The sequence below is a fragment of the Cololabis saira genome, chromosome 4 (genome assembly GCF_033807715.1).
Source record: "Cololabis saira isolate AMF1-May2022 chromosome 4, fColSai1.1, whole genome shotgun sequence".
In the NCBI taxonomy this organism is placed as follows: domain Eukaryota; kingdom Metazoa; phylum Chordata; class Actinopteri; order Beloniformes; family Belonidae; genus Cololabis; species Cololabis saira.
Window position 1 is genome coordinate 31883698 of NC_084590.1, and position 19808 is coordinate 31903505.

The 19808-nt window shown below is 41.2% G+C and overlaps 1 protein-coding gene across 1 annotated transcript; it reads right to left on the reverse strand.

Annotated features, from left to right (window-relative positions):
- Positions 1 to 12007: 12007 nt before the first annotated feature.
- Positions 12008 to 16086, reverse strand: LOC133441807 (caspase a-like). Its single transcript, XM_061719461.1, has 8 exons — positions 15874 to 16086; positions 13806 to 14090; positions 13601 to 13686; positions 13305 to 13481; positions 12972 to 13206; positions 12755 to 12883; positions 12508 to 12617; positions 12008 to 12356 (listed from the first exon to the last, which is right to left on the reverse strand). The coding sequence occupies exons 1-8, from the start codon at positions 15878 to 15880 to the stop codon at positions 12252 to 12254; spliced, it is 1134 nt and encodes a 377-aa protein (XP_061575445.1). The 5' UTR covers positions 15881 to 16086; the 3' UTR covers positions 12008 to 12251.
- Positions 16087 to 19808: the final 3722 nt, after the last annotated feature.

Below are 19808 nucleotides of genomic sequence, written 5' to 3' on the forward strand. Positions count from 1 at the left end.
CACAGCAGATTCTGGAAAAGTCCATCTTAAATTGCTGTGGCCACAGTTCATCCAAATTTACAATGGACACACGATTCACAGTCAGTCTGCTCACAATAATTGGCCTCTCCACTATTTCCTGTTAGCGATCCATTTATCGTCCAGTGCCATCCTTATAGCGTAAGGTCCATTATGCTCACTGCAGATGACTTCTAGTGGTTCCATGGCTCGTGGGACATTTGTTCCTATCAGCAACTCAATTCCAGCCTCAATCTGTGGTAAGGAGATGTGTTTTAAATATGGCCACCTTGTCAGATTCTTATTTGTGGGTATGTTTGCTTTGTGTACCGGCATTGACAACTGAGTGTATGCTTTTGGCAACTCGATGAAACAGTCATCTTCAAGTGCTGCCACCTCCAACCTGGCACGATGTAATTACTGACCACCTTCTCATGCCCCATGGTCCTGAGAAGAATGTTGGCTCTCTTTCCAGACAAATTGAGCTTCTGCTTCAGACTCTCAGTGCAGAAGACGGCAGTACTTCCCTAGTCCAAAAAGTGTAAAGATTTACTGTGGTAGCGAAGCTGGTTCCCCTGACGCTGGAGCGAAGTGAGGTTTGTGCTTGATTTGTTTGGTTGATACAACAGTGTCCTGAATGTTTCCAAACACAGGGTCTGTCAAGATGTTCACTTGTTTTTCAGCAAAGTTGACAATGTCCACAAACCGTGCTCTCCTGTTTTACATTTCCTGTAGGTCACATCCGTGACATCTCCAGCGTTCTCGGAGTTTGTACGGCAGTTTTTTGATGATTTCCAACATGTTTGTGGGTGTGTCCAGATCATTTAAATACTGCATATCCTCCATGGCATTACAGCATCCACGCAGAAAAAGTACTCCTGCAGGGCCTTCACATCCTCGTTTTGATAGTGGGCCATACCAAAGCTCTCTCCATGTATGCTGCTGCCACCTTCTGCTCATTAACATAATGCTCTTTTTTTTCTTTTTTTTTTCCCTTGTCTGCACATATTAATGATTGATACCATGACGGTAGAAACCAAAAGTATATATATGTGCATTATTACTATATTTAATATATATACATATATATATGCATACATATGCGTACACATACATAAATATACACATACAAACCCAGTGATTTTTTTTTTTTTGGGGGGGGGGGGGGGGGGGTGACGACATCCACTGCCAATCCAGGAAGCAGGAACACACGGAAACACACGTCAAGCACTGGAAATCTGCAACAAAAAACCACAAACAAAACACGAAACCGGCACGGAGCCAACCAAAACAACAACAGCAATCGACCTAAATCTTGAGATCTGATCGCAGTCTGAGCTAAGCTACCGCTACCGCTACCTAACCCCAAAAACTAGAGAGCCAGCATGCAGGTGAACGAGCCAGTGTGTATGTCTATGTGTGTGTGTGTGTGTATGTATATGATCATGCGTGTGTGTGTGCGCGCGTGTGTGTGCGTATGTATATGCCTGTGTGGCTGTGTATGTTTGTGTATATGCATAAAGCTCTTTTATTATAACCTTGGCCCTCCGATATCCTCTGTCCGACTGTGGGGGGGGACTGGACCGAGAGAGGAGACGAGTCCAGACTAGACACATAATGCACACCCAGCCGGGTAAGAGAAAAGGTGGCGCCGAGAGGGAGAGGGGAGAGTTGCAGTACACCTTCAGGCTACACCAGGGGTCTCAAACTCAAATCACCTGATGGCCACTGGAGGCAGTACCTGGGTGAGGCTGGGCCGCATCAGGTATTCCACAAAAAAACGTTGCTAAAAAAATCCAAACTTCTCAAATGTCATTACTAGCAGTTATTTATTAGCAGCTCCCAACACCTCACAGCGCAGCGTGTGCGTAAAGGAGCCGTGGTGTCCCTTGAATTTTCCTTCAATTTAACAAAGTGTGTGTGTTTTGTTCATTTCTCCGCTGGACACAGAGGTCGCCTTTGCTCAAGACGCAAATCACTGACACAAAGACTGATACTGTCGCTGCAGTGCGGCCTAAATAATCCCCCTGCATTGGAAGTGGCACGCTGCGCTGTTTTGAGCGTCGTTTTATGTGCTCGTCGCACCTGCGCATCATATGTATTTTGGCACCAGTGCCTTCAGACCGGCTGCAGAACCAAATGGGTGGGGGGGGGGGGGGGAATTACGTTTTTCCAGGGGGGCAAACCTATTTAACCCTATATTTTATCAGCTTCCGGCTTAACAGCAGCTCCATAGCAACTCCCACAGTGTTCTCTCACTAACAAGAGGCAGTTCCTCTTTAAATATATAGAAATAAAACAAAATAAAATAAATAAATAAAATTAAAATAAATCTAACAAAATACAGTGATGACTGCTTTGTTCATTTATTGAAGTAAATGTACACAGAGGGCAGCTGCAGTGAGGCAAAGCTCTTCTTCTAGCTCCACTTCTTGCTTGGTTGTTTCTCTATTTTTTGTATTTTTGTGAGGGGGGGATCTATATTGTTTTTCGGCACTACCTTGTTCTCTATAGCTGATAGAACATGAATTACTCCTATGTGGGGTCAATAAAGTTCTTATTTTTGCCATCTGAGAAAATTAAATATATTATATTTGGTGCCTAACTGTTTCCCAAATATATTAGTGCGTGTGTACGTCAACGTCGCCGCCATATTAGATGTGGCAAGACTGCGCTGTAAACTAATACAAGTAAATTGACTTATTTTTATAAAGCGCCTTTCTAGCAAGAAACGTTTTACGTCTCATTTATTCATTCACACACGCACTAATATACTTGGGAAACAGTTAGGCAACAAATATAATATATTTTTCTCAGATGGCAAAAATAAGAACTTTATTGATCCCACATAGGAGTAATTCATGTTATATCAGCTATAGAGAACAAGGTAGTGCCGAAAAACAATATACCCCCTCACAAAAATAAGAAAAATAGAGAAACATATTTTCTCTTCAACAAAAACTATTTTAAATTTTTCAAGTAACAAAATAACATATTTGAACAAATTTTCTGACAATAAAATAACATTTGAACCATTTTTCAGACAACAAAATAACATTTGAACCATCTTTCAGACAACAAAATAACATTTGAACCATCTTTCAGACAATAAAATAACATGTTTTGTTGATGAGAAAATATGTTTCTCTATTTTTCTTTTGTGAGGGGTGAGCACACAGTCACAAGAACACCTGGAAGCATTCATGCTTATGACCACAGAGAAAGACATCCACATTGTCCCTTGACAATAACTTGGCCATAGACAGAGTTGCAGAAAAAAGTGACCTGTCGAAGAAACTCCATATCCCCAAACATTGAGAAAAATGGCATTGCTGGTTTGTTTTTTTAGGTTAGTATTCAATCTTCATTTCTATGTGAGTATTCAAGTTAAACTGTATATTTACAGCCTCTTTACATTGTGATTTATCATAACTCATAACTCACTCATAGAGTGTTGTATATTTCAGATACCTGTTTTGTATTGGTTCAACCAGAGGGACTGCAGTGAGACCTTCATTTCTATGTGAGTATTCAAGTTAAACTAGAATACTATGTTCTTAACACAACATCTAGTCAACATCAGTGCTATTGCTATAATTTGGATGGTATAGTATCATGAGCCACAATTAAGTATTGTGACACTCATGCCAGGCGTTATTGTTGTTGTTCTTCTTGTTGTAGTGATGTGGTTGTTGAGGACCCAAGCGCAGGAGAGCAGAGTAGGAGGCCGGAGGCAGGAGTTCTCAACCAAAAGGGTTTATTTACCAAAAACAAAGAACTAAAAGCGCTGCTGAGCAGGAACAAGAAACTAAAGACATCACAGGGATCAAAACTGGGCACAGGAACACAGAGGGAAGAAACAGTACGGACCGACAGGGAACCAAGGAATGACAAGACAAGATATACTGAGGGGATAACGAGACATGACGAGACACAGGTGCAGACACAATCAGGGCAGATGGGACACAGGCGGGGCAAGACAGAAACTGAAGGCTGGGGGGAATGTCAACCTTGACAGTTGTTGAGTTTCCGCGCGCCGATTGCTTTGGGCCGGGCCTAGTCAAAGTCCAGGGCCGTTTTTTAGTCCCAGTCCGCCCCTGGGAAACAGCAACCAACATCATTAGGCTTCAAGAGACGTTTTTAAAATCCACCCATTTTTGCACCTGTGATCATAACAGCGTTATATACTTTATTTCAATATTATTTTCAGCCTCTTACCTGTCTGAGCAGGCTCAACATTCGGACAGACCCAGCTCAGAGTAAAGAGTAGGGTCCTTCTTTTGAATGTGAGCAATCATCTTCTGACTGGATTCATCACCTTTCCGCCTCACCGCATCAATGAGAGCCCGAGCCTTGTTGTTTTTTGTGTTATTTTCTTCGATTATTGAGTCTTTCTCCCCATCATTCAAGACACCATCTTCAAGAAGACTGTCCAGCAGCTGATTAATCATTTCTTTGGACACCTTTTCCACAAACAACATCCTCACACTCTGAAGTTTCCCATCTAGAATCACAAATATAAAAGCTATGTATTATACAAACATTTGCTACTTTTAATAATATTGAAATGGTTTATTTATGTATATTTACACACACACACACACACACACACACACACACACACACACACACACACACACACACACATATATATATATATATATACATACATACATACATACATACATACATACATACATACATACATACATACATACATACATACATACATACATACATACATACATACATACATACATACATACATACATACATACATACATACATACATACATACATACATATATATATAAACAATTGTTTAAGTGCCTCAACATGACATTTGTAAATGTAAATAAAGCTGAATTGAATTGAATAAATGGATTTCATTGGATGGACAGGACTAAAATCAAGCACATCAGAAGAATCGCCAGGGTTAGACAACTTGTAGATAAGATTATTATTATACATAATATAATAATTATTATAATTAGAGTGGCAAGACTGAGAGGAGGAGGGATGTATGTGACAGATTGTTGGTGCAAGATCTGTTCCTAAGTGTTTCTGCTACTTCCTTTTCCCCAGACATTACCTTATCAACAATAATGTATTTGTCCCTGTTGCTGTCGGCCCACTTAATAAGTCAAAGTGAAGGGTCTTTTTTTTCTTCATTTTTTCCTTTCTATTATTGTTCTGATCGTGGCTTTCTTTTTTTTGTTTGTTGTTTTTTTTGGGGGGGGGGGTGTTAGCTGTAAAACTAATCAGCCACTGGGCATAACAGAGATATTCTTGGTCTTAATCTTGAGTAGTGAATACATCTAAGATGCTGGGGGTGGAGCTGCTAGGTATGAAAGATGGTTACAAAAAAAGTGTGTGAGAGAAAAGGTGGACGATCCACTGTTGCGAAATACTTCCTGATACAGTCCATAATGGCCAGAGAATTCAATTTTAAATACATATAAAACAAGAGTAATATTCTTTGTGAATTAAGAATGAATTTCCTCCTGGATACTAAACATCTTCTAGCAATAAGAGGCTGTTTATAAATGTGTTAGAAAGTTAGATAAACGTGTAATTCATTACAGATGAGCTACAGAAATATGCCCTTGAATCAGCCAATAGTTTCCTGAGGATTTCGTGTGTAAATTTATGAGGGTTCGAGTTAGGTTTCGACCATGGATGTATTATATTAACGGTTTCAACGAGTTGTTGTTGGCCAACTATCTAGAGCTGCGTGGCAGACTGTGTTCCGGTGAACAAGAGGCGGAGTTTGATCAACCCCTCCTTGTTAGGACCAGAGAAAAATCGCAACTTTTTTCTGTTTAAAACAGTTGCTCAAAACCGTGTGAATTGCCAAAAGGTCTGCAAATAACATAATAAAGGCCTATAGGTTTGCATGGGGAAAAATAAATGATTTAAAATGTCAAAACGGCGCAGTTGGGACTTCACAGATCTCTGCTTATCTAGTCTTGAGAGTCGTAACTACACCGATCACATACTTACTTAACAAATTACGTAACAAATTATGATCATAAAATTCCATTAGAAAACATAGAAAATAGAGTATTATCGGCATCGTTTTTGAAACAAATTAAAGTAATATCTAAACGTGCAAACAGAAGTCTTTGTCCTCAAAGTGAAAGTAAACTACGCTGCTTGAGCAATAAAGGACATTTCTAATGTGTCAATGCGTTCATTTTACTTCTCTAAAAATCTGAGAATGACTAATTCTGTCATCATCACCGTACCTTATTAACAGACTAGTTACAGCCAAATGCAGACGATTTTGTCTGAGTCTTTATGTTGCCACTACAATATATTTATTTATAACTACCGTATATGCTATTAACATAGTCTGTTCTTATAACTATATTATTATTATATTATATATCATATATTTCTATATCATTATATACTATTTATTTATAGTTAGGCGTGCAGAGTCTCTTACCTGCCATCGTTCAAGACTGGTGAAGCTGCACTCTTCAAACTGGAGACGCTGCACTCTAATCTGAAATTTCCGGCGCTTGAAAACGTCCTTTAACCCTAAAGAAGAGGGAGTGCTACTCGTCCACGGCGGGTTTCCTGCTTTGCATGTAATCTTTTTTTCCAACAGAGTTTGAGGGTATTACATTGAAGTTAACCTGTGTTCATTCCTCCCAGCAGGTTTTTCTGACCTGTTGTTCTTGTTCTCTTCTCTTTCTGCACGCACGTAATCTTTTTTTGAGCTTGAAGATATCACATGAACTTGACCCAACTCGGTTCTCATGCATTGATCATTTTATTGAAATAGACCTTTTTCACTTGTATTCTCAAAAGCAAGCATACACACTGAAGGACAAAAAAAAGCAGGAAGAAAAACAGGAAGAAAAAAAAGGGAAACTTCAGGTTCTTCTCATTCTGTTGCTGGTGTGATTGATAGACTGGATAAGGAGAACTGGACAACCCCTTTCACCCAATACCAACAAAGAAAACAAGCCCATCTCCATAGACCTACATGTCAAAATGTACAACTTTTGAGCCGAAATGATTTACATAATTTACAGCCTGGTTGTTTTTATTTAGTTTTTCTTTCTTTTTTAAAGAAAAAAAAACTTTGATCTTCATGACTAGATTTCACATCCATAATAACTGTTAGAAGTTAGATCTTTGGAGCCAAAATAATTGTATTCACAGCCTGGTTATGTTTATGTGTTTGTTTTGTTTTGTTTGTTGGGGTTTTTTTTCTCTTTCTTTTTTTTTAAAAGAAAAAAAACTTTTGTTCTTCATAGGTAGATTTCACATCCATAATTACTGTAAGATCATTTTGTATCATCTATGACAAATATATATTTGTATTCATCGGTTATCATCTCATCAATCATCGTCATGCTATGAAGCTTTGCCAAAAGTGCAACCTCTCCAACTAGCTGGTTGTATAACCTTTCCCGGAAAGAAACCAAGGGTATGGAAGCCTACATCCATGACTCTCTGGCTGCTGGTCTGATACGGCCATCATCCTCTCCGATGGACGCAGGGTTCTTCTTTGTCAACAAAAGGGGAGGGTCCCTCCACCCGTGCATTGATTACCGAGGTCTTAATAACATCACAATAAAGATTGTGTCAATAAAGAGTCAGCATTTCACTCCCTCCATGGGACCTCCATATTCACCAAACTAAATCTCAGAACTCTCACCATGTCAGGCCCTCGTCAATGACATCATGCAGGACTTCCTGAACGGTTCGTTTTTGTGTACTTGGATGACATCCTTATGTTCTCCCCCTGCCTCTCGCAGCACATTGACCACATACACCAAGTCCCACAAAGATTGTTGGGAAGCACGTTAAGGCCAAGAAATGTGGATACCACACTCCCTCTGTTTCTTCTTCAGGGCTACATTTTCAAGGGAGCTCAACTAAGCGCGGACCCCAGAGAAGATAAAAGCGGTAGTTTAGTAGTAGCTACTACTATTACGATGGTAGTAGCCTGTTCCCACCTCTGTGAAGAAGCAGCAGGGCTTTCTCGGTTTCGCCAATTTCTACCACTGCTTCACCTCCAGCTACAGCCGCATCCCCTGCACAGTTAACTTCCCCTTCAGTCCTGTTACGCTGGGAACAGGGAACCTCCCAAGCCTTTCCCTAGTCAAAGGAACTGTTTACCTCAGCCCCAGTCCTCCGGCACCTGACCCTGACCAACAGTTTGTAGTAGAAGTGGACGCCTTGGACACCAAAGTCAGCATCGTTTTATCCCAACGCTCCACTGAAACCCACAAATTGCCTTTTCACCTGACACCCATGGAGCAAAATAACCATGTCACTGTCACCACCGGCCCTGATCCTGCATCCCCCCTTGGTTCCTACAGAAACAAACTATTTGTTGTCACACCATCTTTGGCTGGGTTGGGTTGTTTTTGTTTTGTTTTTTTTTGTTTTTTCCAAGTAAATTTTGTCTGGAAAAATCCCTTTCTGCCAGTCTAATATATTGTTTCATCCAACACTGCTGAGCTCTATATGTCTGCATTCATCTTGTTGTTCCTGTCATCTTGCAGATGTTCATCACTGCTGGCCAAGCTTGTGTTTTGAGTCAGTTTCTTTTCATCGTTCTTGTCCACACTGGAACTGCCATCCATTGTCTACCCTATTGAGAGTCACAGGGGTCAGCTGGAGCTTTTCCTGGCTGTCTTTGGGCGAAAAGAAGATCTACACACTGGACAGGTCTCCAATTATTAACTCCAATTATTAACTCCTATGGTCAATTTAGAGTCACCAATTAGACTGTCTGTTTGTTGTTGTTTTGGAGCTTTGGAGGAAAGAGAAGTATCCATAAAACCAACAAAAGCAACAGTGACAGCCAGTGAGGGATAGGGATTGTAAGAGCCATGTGTGTTATTGTACCAATGTGTTTATCTTGTGTTTGGTCAGCCTTATGCCCACTAGGGGGAGTAGTCATACCATCAATTAGCACAGTCTATTTAATCAAGCTGTAATCACACACAGGTGGCTGTGTGGAGGCACAAAGTTGTTTGACCGTGCGATCGGGCAAATGGAACAAGTAAGAAATAGCAGATGGATATTTTTGTTTGTTTATTTTATGTTTACAAAGGTGACAAGTGGCAATACCTGGCTGAACAATAAAATTATATTGGAAACATTGGAACATTGGAAAGGCTCGTATTTTGCACGCGTCATACTGAACTCTAAGCACAGCCGGGCAGTAGCTGTTTGATAAGCAAATGGTCGCTACAGGGATAAAAGGTTGGGGGCAAGATGAAACAAATGCTGAGAGGTAACTTGAGCCAGAATAAATAGAAGTCAAATAAAATAATTTTCAAATTGTGTCACTGTTGGATGTTATGTAGATCTAAATCAAGAGAAAATGTGCAGCTGGATTCCACCACACTTGTTCCCATCTCTTCTGCTAGGAATATTGGTGTCATATTAGACATCCAGCTGACCTTTAAGGACCATGTTGCCTCTGTCTTGCCGATTCACTCTTTACAACATCAGGAAAATTAAGCTGTACCTGACAGAATATACGACACAGCTCTTGGTCCAGGCCAATGTCGTGTCACGCATTGACTACTGTAATTTCTTGTTGGTCGGCCTTCCTGCATGCTCATTTAAAACTTTGCAGATGATCCAGAATGCAGCAGCACGTCTGGTCTTCAACCAACCCAAGAGAGCTCATGTCAATCCGCTGATAATCTCTCTGCACTGGCTTCCAGTACCAGAGCGCATCAAGTTCAAAGCTCTGCTTCTGGCTTACCAAACAATAACCCAAACGGCTCATGCCTACCTTCACTACTTCATCCAGAGCTACAGTCCCTCTCGTAAACTCCGCTCAGCCAATGAAAGACGCCTGGTGCTTCCACCACAACGTGGAGCTCACACCAGCTTGCCGCCGCTCACCCTGGGCAACTCCAGAGTAGTGGAGGGTCCAGCCCCTTTCGAGGAGCTGGGTTCCAGAGCCTAAGCTATGATGTCTGGAGGTGAGCCCGACTATCTCTAGCCGGTATCTCTCAACCTCCCGCACAAGCTCCGGCTCCTTCCCCCCCAGAGAGGTGACATTCCATGTCTCTACTGCAGTTGAGGCACCCCGCCACGACTGCTACCCAGACCACAATGCACCAGCCTGTCATGGTCCTTCCTGCGGGTGGTGGGCCTACGGGAAGGCGGGCCCACGTCGCTGTTTCAGGCTGAGCCCGACCGGGTCCCATGGGCAAAGACCTGGCCACCAGGTGCTCATCTTCAAGCCTCAACCCCAGACATGGCTCCAGGTCGGGGCCCCGGTGACGCTAAATCTGTGCGACGTAACGGCCCTTGATTTTCTTTTTGTCCATGTTTGGCCAGCGTGGTTCCTTGTTGGGGGGTTCCTGCGCTCCGTGCCCATTGCCCATCTCCGCTCCCCCTCGCTGCCCCTGCAGCTGAATGCGCCTTTGGCTCTGGGGTCCCGCTTTCGTCGGGTCGGGTGCTGGTCCACTGGTCGAGGTGGCCCCATCTCTCTGGGCAGGCTGGCCTCTCGCCAGGTGGGGGTTATGGGCCTGGATAGTGTGGACCTCCTGACCGCATGATCAGCCTTTGTCAGGTGGCTGGTGCTCGGCTGGGTCCTGGTCCATCACCATGGCTTTCCTGGCTGCTCCCTCCCCTGGTCATGGGGACCCCGCCCGGGGCTTCCCTCTGTCGTCGCTGGGAGGGGGCGGGGCTTGCTGGCGGGGGGTTTCCTCCCACCTTCTTCTGACCCTCCGTGGGGCGACTGGTGGCCTGGGTTCGGGTTTCTTCCCTGTCGGCTTCTGGTCTCTCGGGTAGCGTGGTTGTGCCCTCCCTCCTCCACTATAGTTGCAGTTCAGGTAAAGCCTTGTTTTCACTTTGCAAACACACAGTTACACAGACATGCACACCTGCTCACTCACCTACTGTACACACTCACTCCACAGTTTTGGGGGACAGTTAATTGCAGTAGACTAGTCTTGATTCAGTTTCAGAGACCTGAGATGGTTGCTGTTTGTGTCTCTGCCTGTTCTCGTGTCTGTTTGTTTGTTTTCTCTCTTACAGATTTCAAAGGCTTGTGTGCCCGTTGTGTTTCCATGTTTCTCTCATTTCAGACTAGCAACAGATTCCAAAATCCAAATTTAGATTACTTCATTTGTAATATTTCATTTTCCTTTATCTTGAGAACGACATTAGTAAAAAAGTAGATTCACGTTTTGTCAGCAGTGCAGTCCCTATTACTAGTTTTGTTTTATGTTTTATTGTTTCACCCTTGACAGCTGTTGTTCAGTTCTTATCAAAGCAATCTGATTGTACTGCTTTCTGTTGTTGTAAATTATATTGAAGGAGGACTGTAAAAGCAGATTACCAGGTGCTCATTGGTTTCAGTATGACGCTGAAACCTATTTAGTCTATGAACCTTTGTTGGCTCACCAGGTGTGTTTCCGACTGGCAGGAGGAAACAGTTTTTGACCGCACGTACGCACGGAATGCCATACCGGGCTGGTGTATGTCTGTAACTTGCAAAACTGTGGATCATGTGAGTGACAAATAAATGAATATTGTGCATCGCAAAGACAGTTTAAGTGGACATTCATTCATCATGCACCTGGCATATGAAAAGTAAGTGCGTCAAAAAGGTTTTTCCGTCGAGATACACCTCAGTGGCTTAAAGCGTTGGCTTAGCTTCTACAAGGACTAAAAGTAATGTTACTGCTAACTGCTGAGGTTAGCATGAAAAATAACCTAAGCTCCCCCCAAAAAAATCGTAATGGTGTCAGGAATTCTACAAAACAAAAGACTGCAGAAGAAAAGAAAAATCAGCCAGAAGTTCTGTATCTAGATATTTAAGTAGAATATTGTGGAGAACTGTGTTTATAGATGAGGAAGAGAGAATCTAATTAGTTTAAGGACATGTCTAATTCGTAACAAAATGGAAAAACCCATAAGGATAAAATATCTTAACATCCAGATGAAAGATGACAAAACAATACTTCAAAACAAAGAGAAGCAATGTTTTTGGTTATCAAAAAATGGCTTAAAACAATGACAAATGGTAAAATCCAAACTAATATCCTCATTGATTGTCAATATATCATTAAAAAAAAAGCAAAGTAGTTCGGACCCAACACACAGACATGTTAACACGTGGTTCTTTTATATGAAGTTGATGTAATCCAAATATGCAGCACTAAAGTGCCATACAGTAACAAACCAAATATATATTTTTATCAATCTGTCTAGTTTAAAATGTGATTACAAAGCTGGTGTTGACAGCATGTTTTGTCTTAGAGGCCTGGAAAGAAGTAGAAGTGCTTTAGTAGGGTGCTCCTGTCAATGGTCGCCATCTGTCTTTTCTCCTGGAGTTTGAGTTTTTCAAAACACTGCATGACCTGTGTAGTTAAAACAGTTTACATCATTAGGAATCGCTTACACTGAAAATAAAATAGGTAACATCCTTACTGATGTGGTGTTTTATATTACTTATCATCTGAAGATGTTTTTACACCCATATGATAGTTTGTGATAAAAAAAACAACATACTTTTCTGAAAAGCTCCTGAATGTGATCTTGATTTGCAGAGCTGTTGCATTGATCAACGAAGTACTGGATGAGGAGAGACCCTTGTTCTCGATGTCTGTAGGACACTGTATCTGCAGGAAAAACATGTAGATACTGTTCAAAGAATGAATTTTACAGTTGATCATTGATGTTTATCTCCACAGTCTCATAAGCTAGGACATGATTAGATAATAATCTAATGAAGACTATATCATGTCATTGTACTGACCAGGGGTGCAGGAGAGAAGAGAAATGAAGTCTTTTTCTTTGTGCACCGAGCGTATACTATCTTCATCCCAGCCTTGTTCACCAACTGGCTGTGACACGTCATCGCTAACGAACACGGATCCTCCCATCCCTAGATCATACAGGCTTTTAATGTTAATTGAATAAAAATAAACCAAGATAAGTTGTATTTGGTGTATAAGTATACAGGTAATAATCACCTCCTCTGCAGGCCTGGATGATGATGATCTTAGGTTTGTCCAGAAGTGCTGAACAGTTCTCTGAGCCCAAGTGTGTGTAAATGTTGTTGATGGGAAACCCGTCACAATCCATATCAGAATGATTGACACCGAGAACCACTCCCAGTTTCCCATGGGACATGACGACCACAACCACACTGTCTGTCTTGCTTAGTTTTTCATGTTTAGCAAACCTAATAAAGGCCTTGTTAATCTCCTTTGAGAACAGAGAAATATGAAGTCATCAGTGGCGTTATCACTAAAACAACCTGAATGGAACATGAGCGTGTAAATGGTTTCCATAAAACCCAGTACCTCTCCGGTGAGGTTCGTGTATGTCACCACCTCATATCCCAGACTTGAAAGCTGTCTCTCCATGTTCTTGTGGTCTACCTCAGCTCCATTTCTGTTCCAACTTGCATTAGAAAACGTAATATTAGTGATCAGCAAGGCTACACGATTCCTGTAGGATGTTTTGGTCACTTTGTAAACCTGAAAATCAAAATAAGACATATTTCTTCTTGTTAAACATAAACTATAAGGGTGGAATTAACTTTATTACCAATAGCTAAATCTATTAAACATGAGATATAGTCTGATGCTTCACTGACATCTGGATCATTCTGTTTGCTGCGCCAGAACTCTTCAATGGAGAAGGATTTTGTTGAAGAAACCCGACCCACCGGGAACTGTGCATCTGGAAACAACAACCAACATCATTAGGCTTCAAGAGACGGTTTTTAAAATCCACCCATTTTTGCACCTGTGATCATAACAGCGTTATACTTTATTTCAATATTATTTTCAGCCTCTTACTTGTCTGAGCAGGCTCAATATCGGACAGACCCAGCTCAGAGTAAAGAGTAGGGTCCTTCTTTTGAATGTGAGCAATCATCTTCCGGCTGGATTCAGCGCCTTTCCGCCTCACCGCATCAATGAAAGCGCGAGCCTTGTCGTTTTTTGTGTTATTTTCTTCGATTATTGAGTCTTTCTCCCCATCATTCAAGACACCATCTTCAAGAAGACTGTCCAGCAGCTGATTAATCATTTCTTTGGACACCTTTTCCACAAACAACGTCCTCACACTCTGAAGTTTCCTATCTAGAATCAGGAAAGGAAAAGCTATGTATTATACAGACATTTGCTACTTTTAATAATATTGAAATGGTTTATTTATGTATATATATATATATATATATATATATATATATATATATATATATATATATATATATATATATATATATATATATATATATATATATATACATACACATACATACATACATACATAAACAATTGTTGAAGTGCCTCAACATGACATTTGTAAATGTAAATAAAGCTGAATGGCATTGAATAAATGGATTTCATTGGATGGACAGGACTAAAATCAAGCACATCAGAGGAATCGCCAGGGTTAGACAACTTGTAGATAAGATTATTATACATAATATAAGTGGCAAGACTGAGAGGAGGAGGGATGTACACAGTATGTGACAGATTGTTGGTGCAAGATCTGTTCCTAAGTGTTTCTGCTACTTCCTTTTCCCCAGACATTACCTTATCAACAATAATGTATTTGTCCCTGTTGCTGTCGGCCCACTTAATAAGTCAGTCTTTTTCTTCATTTTTTCCTTTCTATTATTGTTGTCATCGTGGCTTCCTTTTTTTTTGTTTGTTGTTTGTTTGTTGTTTTTTGGGGGGAGGTGTTAGCTGTAAAACTAATCAGCCACTGGGCATAACAGAGATATTCTTGGTCTTGATCTTGAGTAGTGAATACATCTAAGATGCTGGGGGTGGAGCTGCTAGGCAGGAAAGATGGTTACAAAAAAAGTGTGTGAGAGAAAAGGTGGACGATCCACTGTTGCGAAATACTTCCTGATACAGTCCATAATGGCCACAGAATTCAATTTTAATTTTTCTTTGTGAATTCTTTGTGAATTAAGAATGAATTTCCTCCTGGATATATACTAAACATCTTCTAGCAATAAGAGGCTGTTTATGTGTTAGAAAGTTAGATAAACGTGTAATTCATTACAGATGAGCTACAGAAATATGCCCTCGAATCAGCCAATAGTTTCCTGAGGATTTCCTATGTAAACTTATGAGGGTTCGAGTTAGGTTTCGGTTTCAACGAGTTGTTGTTTGCCAACTATCTAGAGCTGCGTGGCAGACTGGGTTCCGGTGGATGAACAAGAGGCGGAGTTTGATCAACCCCTCCTTGTTAGGACCAGAGAAAAATCGAAACTTTTTTCTGTTTAAAACAGTTGCTCAAAACCGTGTGAATTGCCAAAAGGTCTGCAAATAACATAATAAAGGCCTATAGGTTTGCATGGGGAAAAATAAATGATTTAAAATGTCAGAACGGCGCAGTTGGGACTTCACAGATCTCTGCTTAGTCTTGAGAGTCGTAACTACACCGATCACATACTTACTTACAAATTACGTAACAAATTATGATCATAAAATTGTATTAGAAAACATAGAAAATAGAGTAGGCTATTATCTGCATCGTTTTTGAAACAAATTAAAGTAATATCTAAACGTGCAAACAGAAGTCTTTGTCCTCAAAGTGAAAGTAAACTACGCTGCTTGAGCAATAAAGGACATTTCTAATGTGTCAATGCGTTCATTTTACTTCTCTAAAAATCTGAGAATGACTAATTCTGTCATCATCACCGTACCTTATTAACAGACTAGTTACAGCCAAATACAGACTCAGATTTTGTCTGAGTCTTTATGTCGCCACTACAATATATTTATTTATAACTATATGCGATTAACATGGTCTGTTCTTATAACTATATTATTATTATATTATATATAATATTTTTTACATCATCATATACTATTTATTTATAGTTAGGTGGGCAGAGTCTCTTACCTGCCATCGTTCAAGACTGGTGAAGCTGCACTCTTCAAACTGGAGACGCTGCAATCTAATCTGAAGTTTCCGGCGCTTGAAAACGTCCTTTAACCCTCAAGAAGAGGGAGTGCTACTCGTCCACGGCGGGTTTCCTGCTTTGCATGTAATCTTTTTTTCCAACAGAGTTTGAGGGTATTACATTGAAGTTAACCTGTGTGCATCATCCCTCCCAGCAGGTTTTTCTGACCTGTTGTTCTTGTTCTCTTCTCTTTCCTGCACGCACGTAATCTTTTTTTGAGCTTGAAGATATCACATGAACTTGACCCAAGTCGGTTCTCATGCATTGATCATTTTATTGAAATAGACCTTTTTCACTTGTATTCTCAAAAGCAAGCATACACACTGAAGGACAAAAAAAGCTAATAGATTCACTTTTTTCTGTCAATATTGAATTAAATGTAGCTGCAGCTGCAGGAAAGGGAAGTGAGAGGTTCTTCTCATTCTGTTGCTGGTGTGATTGATAGACTGATAAGGAGAACTGGAAAACCCCTTTCACCCAGTACCAACAAAGAAAACAAGCCCATCTCCATAGACCTACATGTCAAAATGTACAACTTTGGAGCCGAAATAATTTACATAATTTACAGCCTGGTTGTTTTTATTTCGTTTTTTTTTTAAGAAAAAAAAAACTTTGATCTTCATGGCTAGATTTCACATCCATAATAACTGTTAGGAGTTAGATCTTTGGAGCCAAAATAATTGTATTCACAGCCTGGTTGTGTTTATGTGTTTGTTTTGTTTTGTTTGTTGGGTTTTTTTTTTTTTTTCAAAAAGAAAAAAAACTTTTGTTCTTCATAGGTAGATTTCACATCCATAATCACTGTAAGATCATTTTGTATCATCTCTGAAGAAAATATATTTGTATTTATAGGTTACCATCTCATCAATCATCGTTGTAGCGGACCCTTGGTTCCAATAAAAAGGCGGAGAGATTCGTAGATTTTATTTCATAACGGGCACCATGAAAACACAGAAAAAAAGGAAAAAGGGAGGATTAATGTAAATTAACAAACATTCCACAATCATACGTCACATACTAAAATTCCATGATTCCATCCGTAAACATAGAAATATAAAAAGATACATTTATTAGAGCGCAGTCAGTGACCACTATTAAAATTCTAAATGTATTACTATTAAAATAGCAAATGCAGCATCATTTAATGAAACAGAACATCCCAAAGATTTAAAATAATACAAATTAAATACCTCGTTCCACTACCAAGGGTGCTTGTTTGGAAAGTGTCAAAGTGATTGATGCCTTCAGAAACCATCCCGACAATAAATCAAGCTTGAAAATAAACAACAACCCAAATTAAAAGGTATTGTGACAAAATTTTTAACATGCTTTTAACACTATTAAAAGTCTTGGCCAATATCCCTCAAATGTGTCTAAAAGGGTGTAACAAGAAAAAAACTTCACTCCAGTAGGCTACTCCATGCCTGGATTCTTTTATGACGGTGTTTATTGCCTGTGAAAAACGCGTCCTTTTCCCCCTTTCCTGTCAATCATTGCCCCGCTCCTCCTCCCAAACCCCCCCCCCCCCCCCCCCCCCCCCCCCCCACATTTCCCACGCCCGCCGCTCGGACGGGGATTCGGCGCTGAGCTCTTCCCTCTTCGCTCGCCGCTACTGAGAGAATCCTTGTTACCGTAGTTTCTTTTCCTCCGCTTAGTAATATGCTTATGCAGCGGGTTGTCTCGTCTGATCTGAGGTCGTAGGCGAAAAAAAAAGCAGAGCGCGGGTGGAGAGGAGAGAGGCGGTGGCCGTCTCTCTCCCTCCAGCCCGCGGCTCAGCGCTGATGGGCAGGGAGCTGGGTGGAGGGGGCGGTGATTTAGCGGGTCTATACGTATAGGTCCGCCACCCAACCAGACGCGCCGTTTTTGCACAATTATGCGGAAATTCCCAGAAAGCACACAATACACTGAATGTTAAAAGTTCGGTTTTTTTGGGTGTAATTGATGTCAAGACACCCAACTAAACACAAAAAATCAAGAAAAATGTGTTTTTCATGTCACAATCCCTTTAATGTCAAAGGAAGAAAACACATCAAATAAGTACCATTATAATGAAGACCCGTTGTCAGATTGAAACTTACTTAAATGCAGGTAATGAACAAACAAAAGAAATGGAGCAGCACAACGCCAAGTCGACCCTCGGGAGACAACAGCTGAGATGCAACAGGTGGTGAGATGACGCAGCAGAATCATCACCTCCCCTTTCTACCTTTGCATTCTCTGCTAAACCACACTGGTGAAAACTGACCACCAGGTGGCAGTTAAAACAATTTACTGTCATTTACAATCGTCATGCTATGAAGCTTTGCCAAAAGTGCACCCACTCCAACTAGCTGGTTGTATAACCTTTCCCGGAAAGAAACCGAGGGTATGGAAGCCTACATTCATGACTCTCTGGCTGCTGGTCTGATACAGCCATTATCCTCTCCGGTGGACGCAGGGTTCTTCTTTGTCACCAAAAAAGGGAGGGTCCCTCCGTCCGTGCATTGATTACTGAGGTCCTAATAACATCACAATAAGGATAAAATATCCCCTACGACTTCTTGAGTCAGCATTTCACTCCCTCAATGGGACCTCCATATTCACCAACTAAACCTCAGAACTCTCACCACCTCAGGCCCTCGTCAATGACATCATGCAGGACTTCCTGAACGGTTCGTTTTTGTGTACTTGGATGACATCCTTATGTTCTTCCTCTCTCTCTCTCCTCTCTCTCGCACATTGACCACATACACCAAGTCCCACAAAGACTGTTGGGAAGCACGTTAAGGCCAAGAAATGTGGATTTCACACTCCCTCTGTTTCTTCTTCAGGGCTACATTTTCAAGGGAGCTCAGTTAGTTCAAGGTAGTTTAGTAGTAGCTACTTATGACTTAGTAGCTACTACTACAATGGTAGTAGCCTGTTTCTACCTCTGTGAATCAGCTTTCTCGCTTTCTCAGTTTCGCCAATTTCTACCGCTGCTTCACCTGCAGCTACAGCCGCATCCCCTGCACAGTTAACTTCCCCTTCAGTCCTGTTACGCTGGCAACAGGGAACAGCCCAAGCCTTTCCCTAGTCAAAGGAACTGTTTACCTCAGCCCCAGTCCTCCGGCACCTAACCCTGACCAACAGTTTGTAGTAGAAGTGGACGCATTGGACACCCAAGTCGGCATCGTTTTATACCAACGCTCCACTGAAACCCACAAATTGCCTTTTCACCTGACACCCATGGAGCAAAATAACCATGTCACTGTCACCACCGGCCCTGATCCTGCACCCCCCCTTGGTTCCTACAGAAACAAACTATCTGGTGTCTGCTCTTTGGTCCAATTCGCCCTCTTTGCATAACAGTTGGAGCTGGTAGCCATGGCTAACTTTAGCCCCTTTCGCATTGGCGGATATCCCGTGTTTAGTACCCCAATTTAGCACGTTGCCTGTCTATTTTACATTAACTGTAACAACGGGGCTGGGTGTCAGGCTGGCCTCACCCCGGCCAGAAAAATTAAATGTAGTTCAGATCTGATGCAAACTGGCTGGGATTTATCAATATTAAGACAAGGATGTCTGCAAGCTCCTCGTCCTCAGAGCTAAGGACTCCATAAACCAACATATTATGGGAACGTAATAGTGCTTAGTCAACTTGCTACTAAAATGACAGACTGTATTTGCAAGAAACGCAACCCAAGTCATTAACAAGCTGAAGAGTGCAAACTGCTGTGTGAATCCATTGTAAAGAAGTTCTATGCGGTCATGACCACAACAGCAGGAGTGGCAGAGGAAGACTGCACTGGTCATCATCTGCATCCAGCAATCGGCAAGATTGCTGTAGCCATTAATGTTATGTAGTACCGGTCAATAACACCTCTTGCTTTTACATTGCCCAGCGCTTGTTAAA

Excerpts from the sequence above, each read along its gene's own strand:
- LOC133441807 (XM_061719461.1), bottom strand. Across the intron at positions 13,687-13,805 it reads TATTGAGCCTGCTCAGACAA|ATGCACAGTTCCCGGTGGGT; the intron begins GTAAGAGGCTGA and ends TGTTGTTTCCAG. Across the intron at positions 13,207-13,304 it reads ACACGAACCTCACCGGAGAG|GAGATTAACAAGGCCTTTAT; the intron begins GTACTGGGTTTT and ends CTGTTCTCAAAG.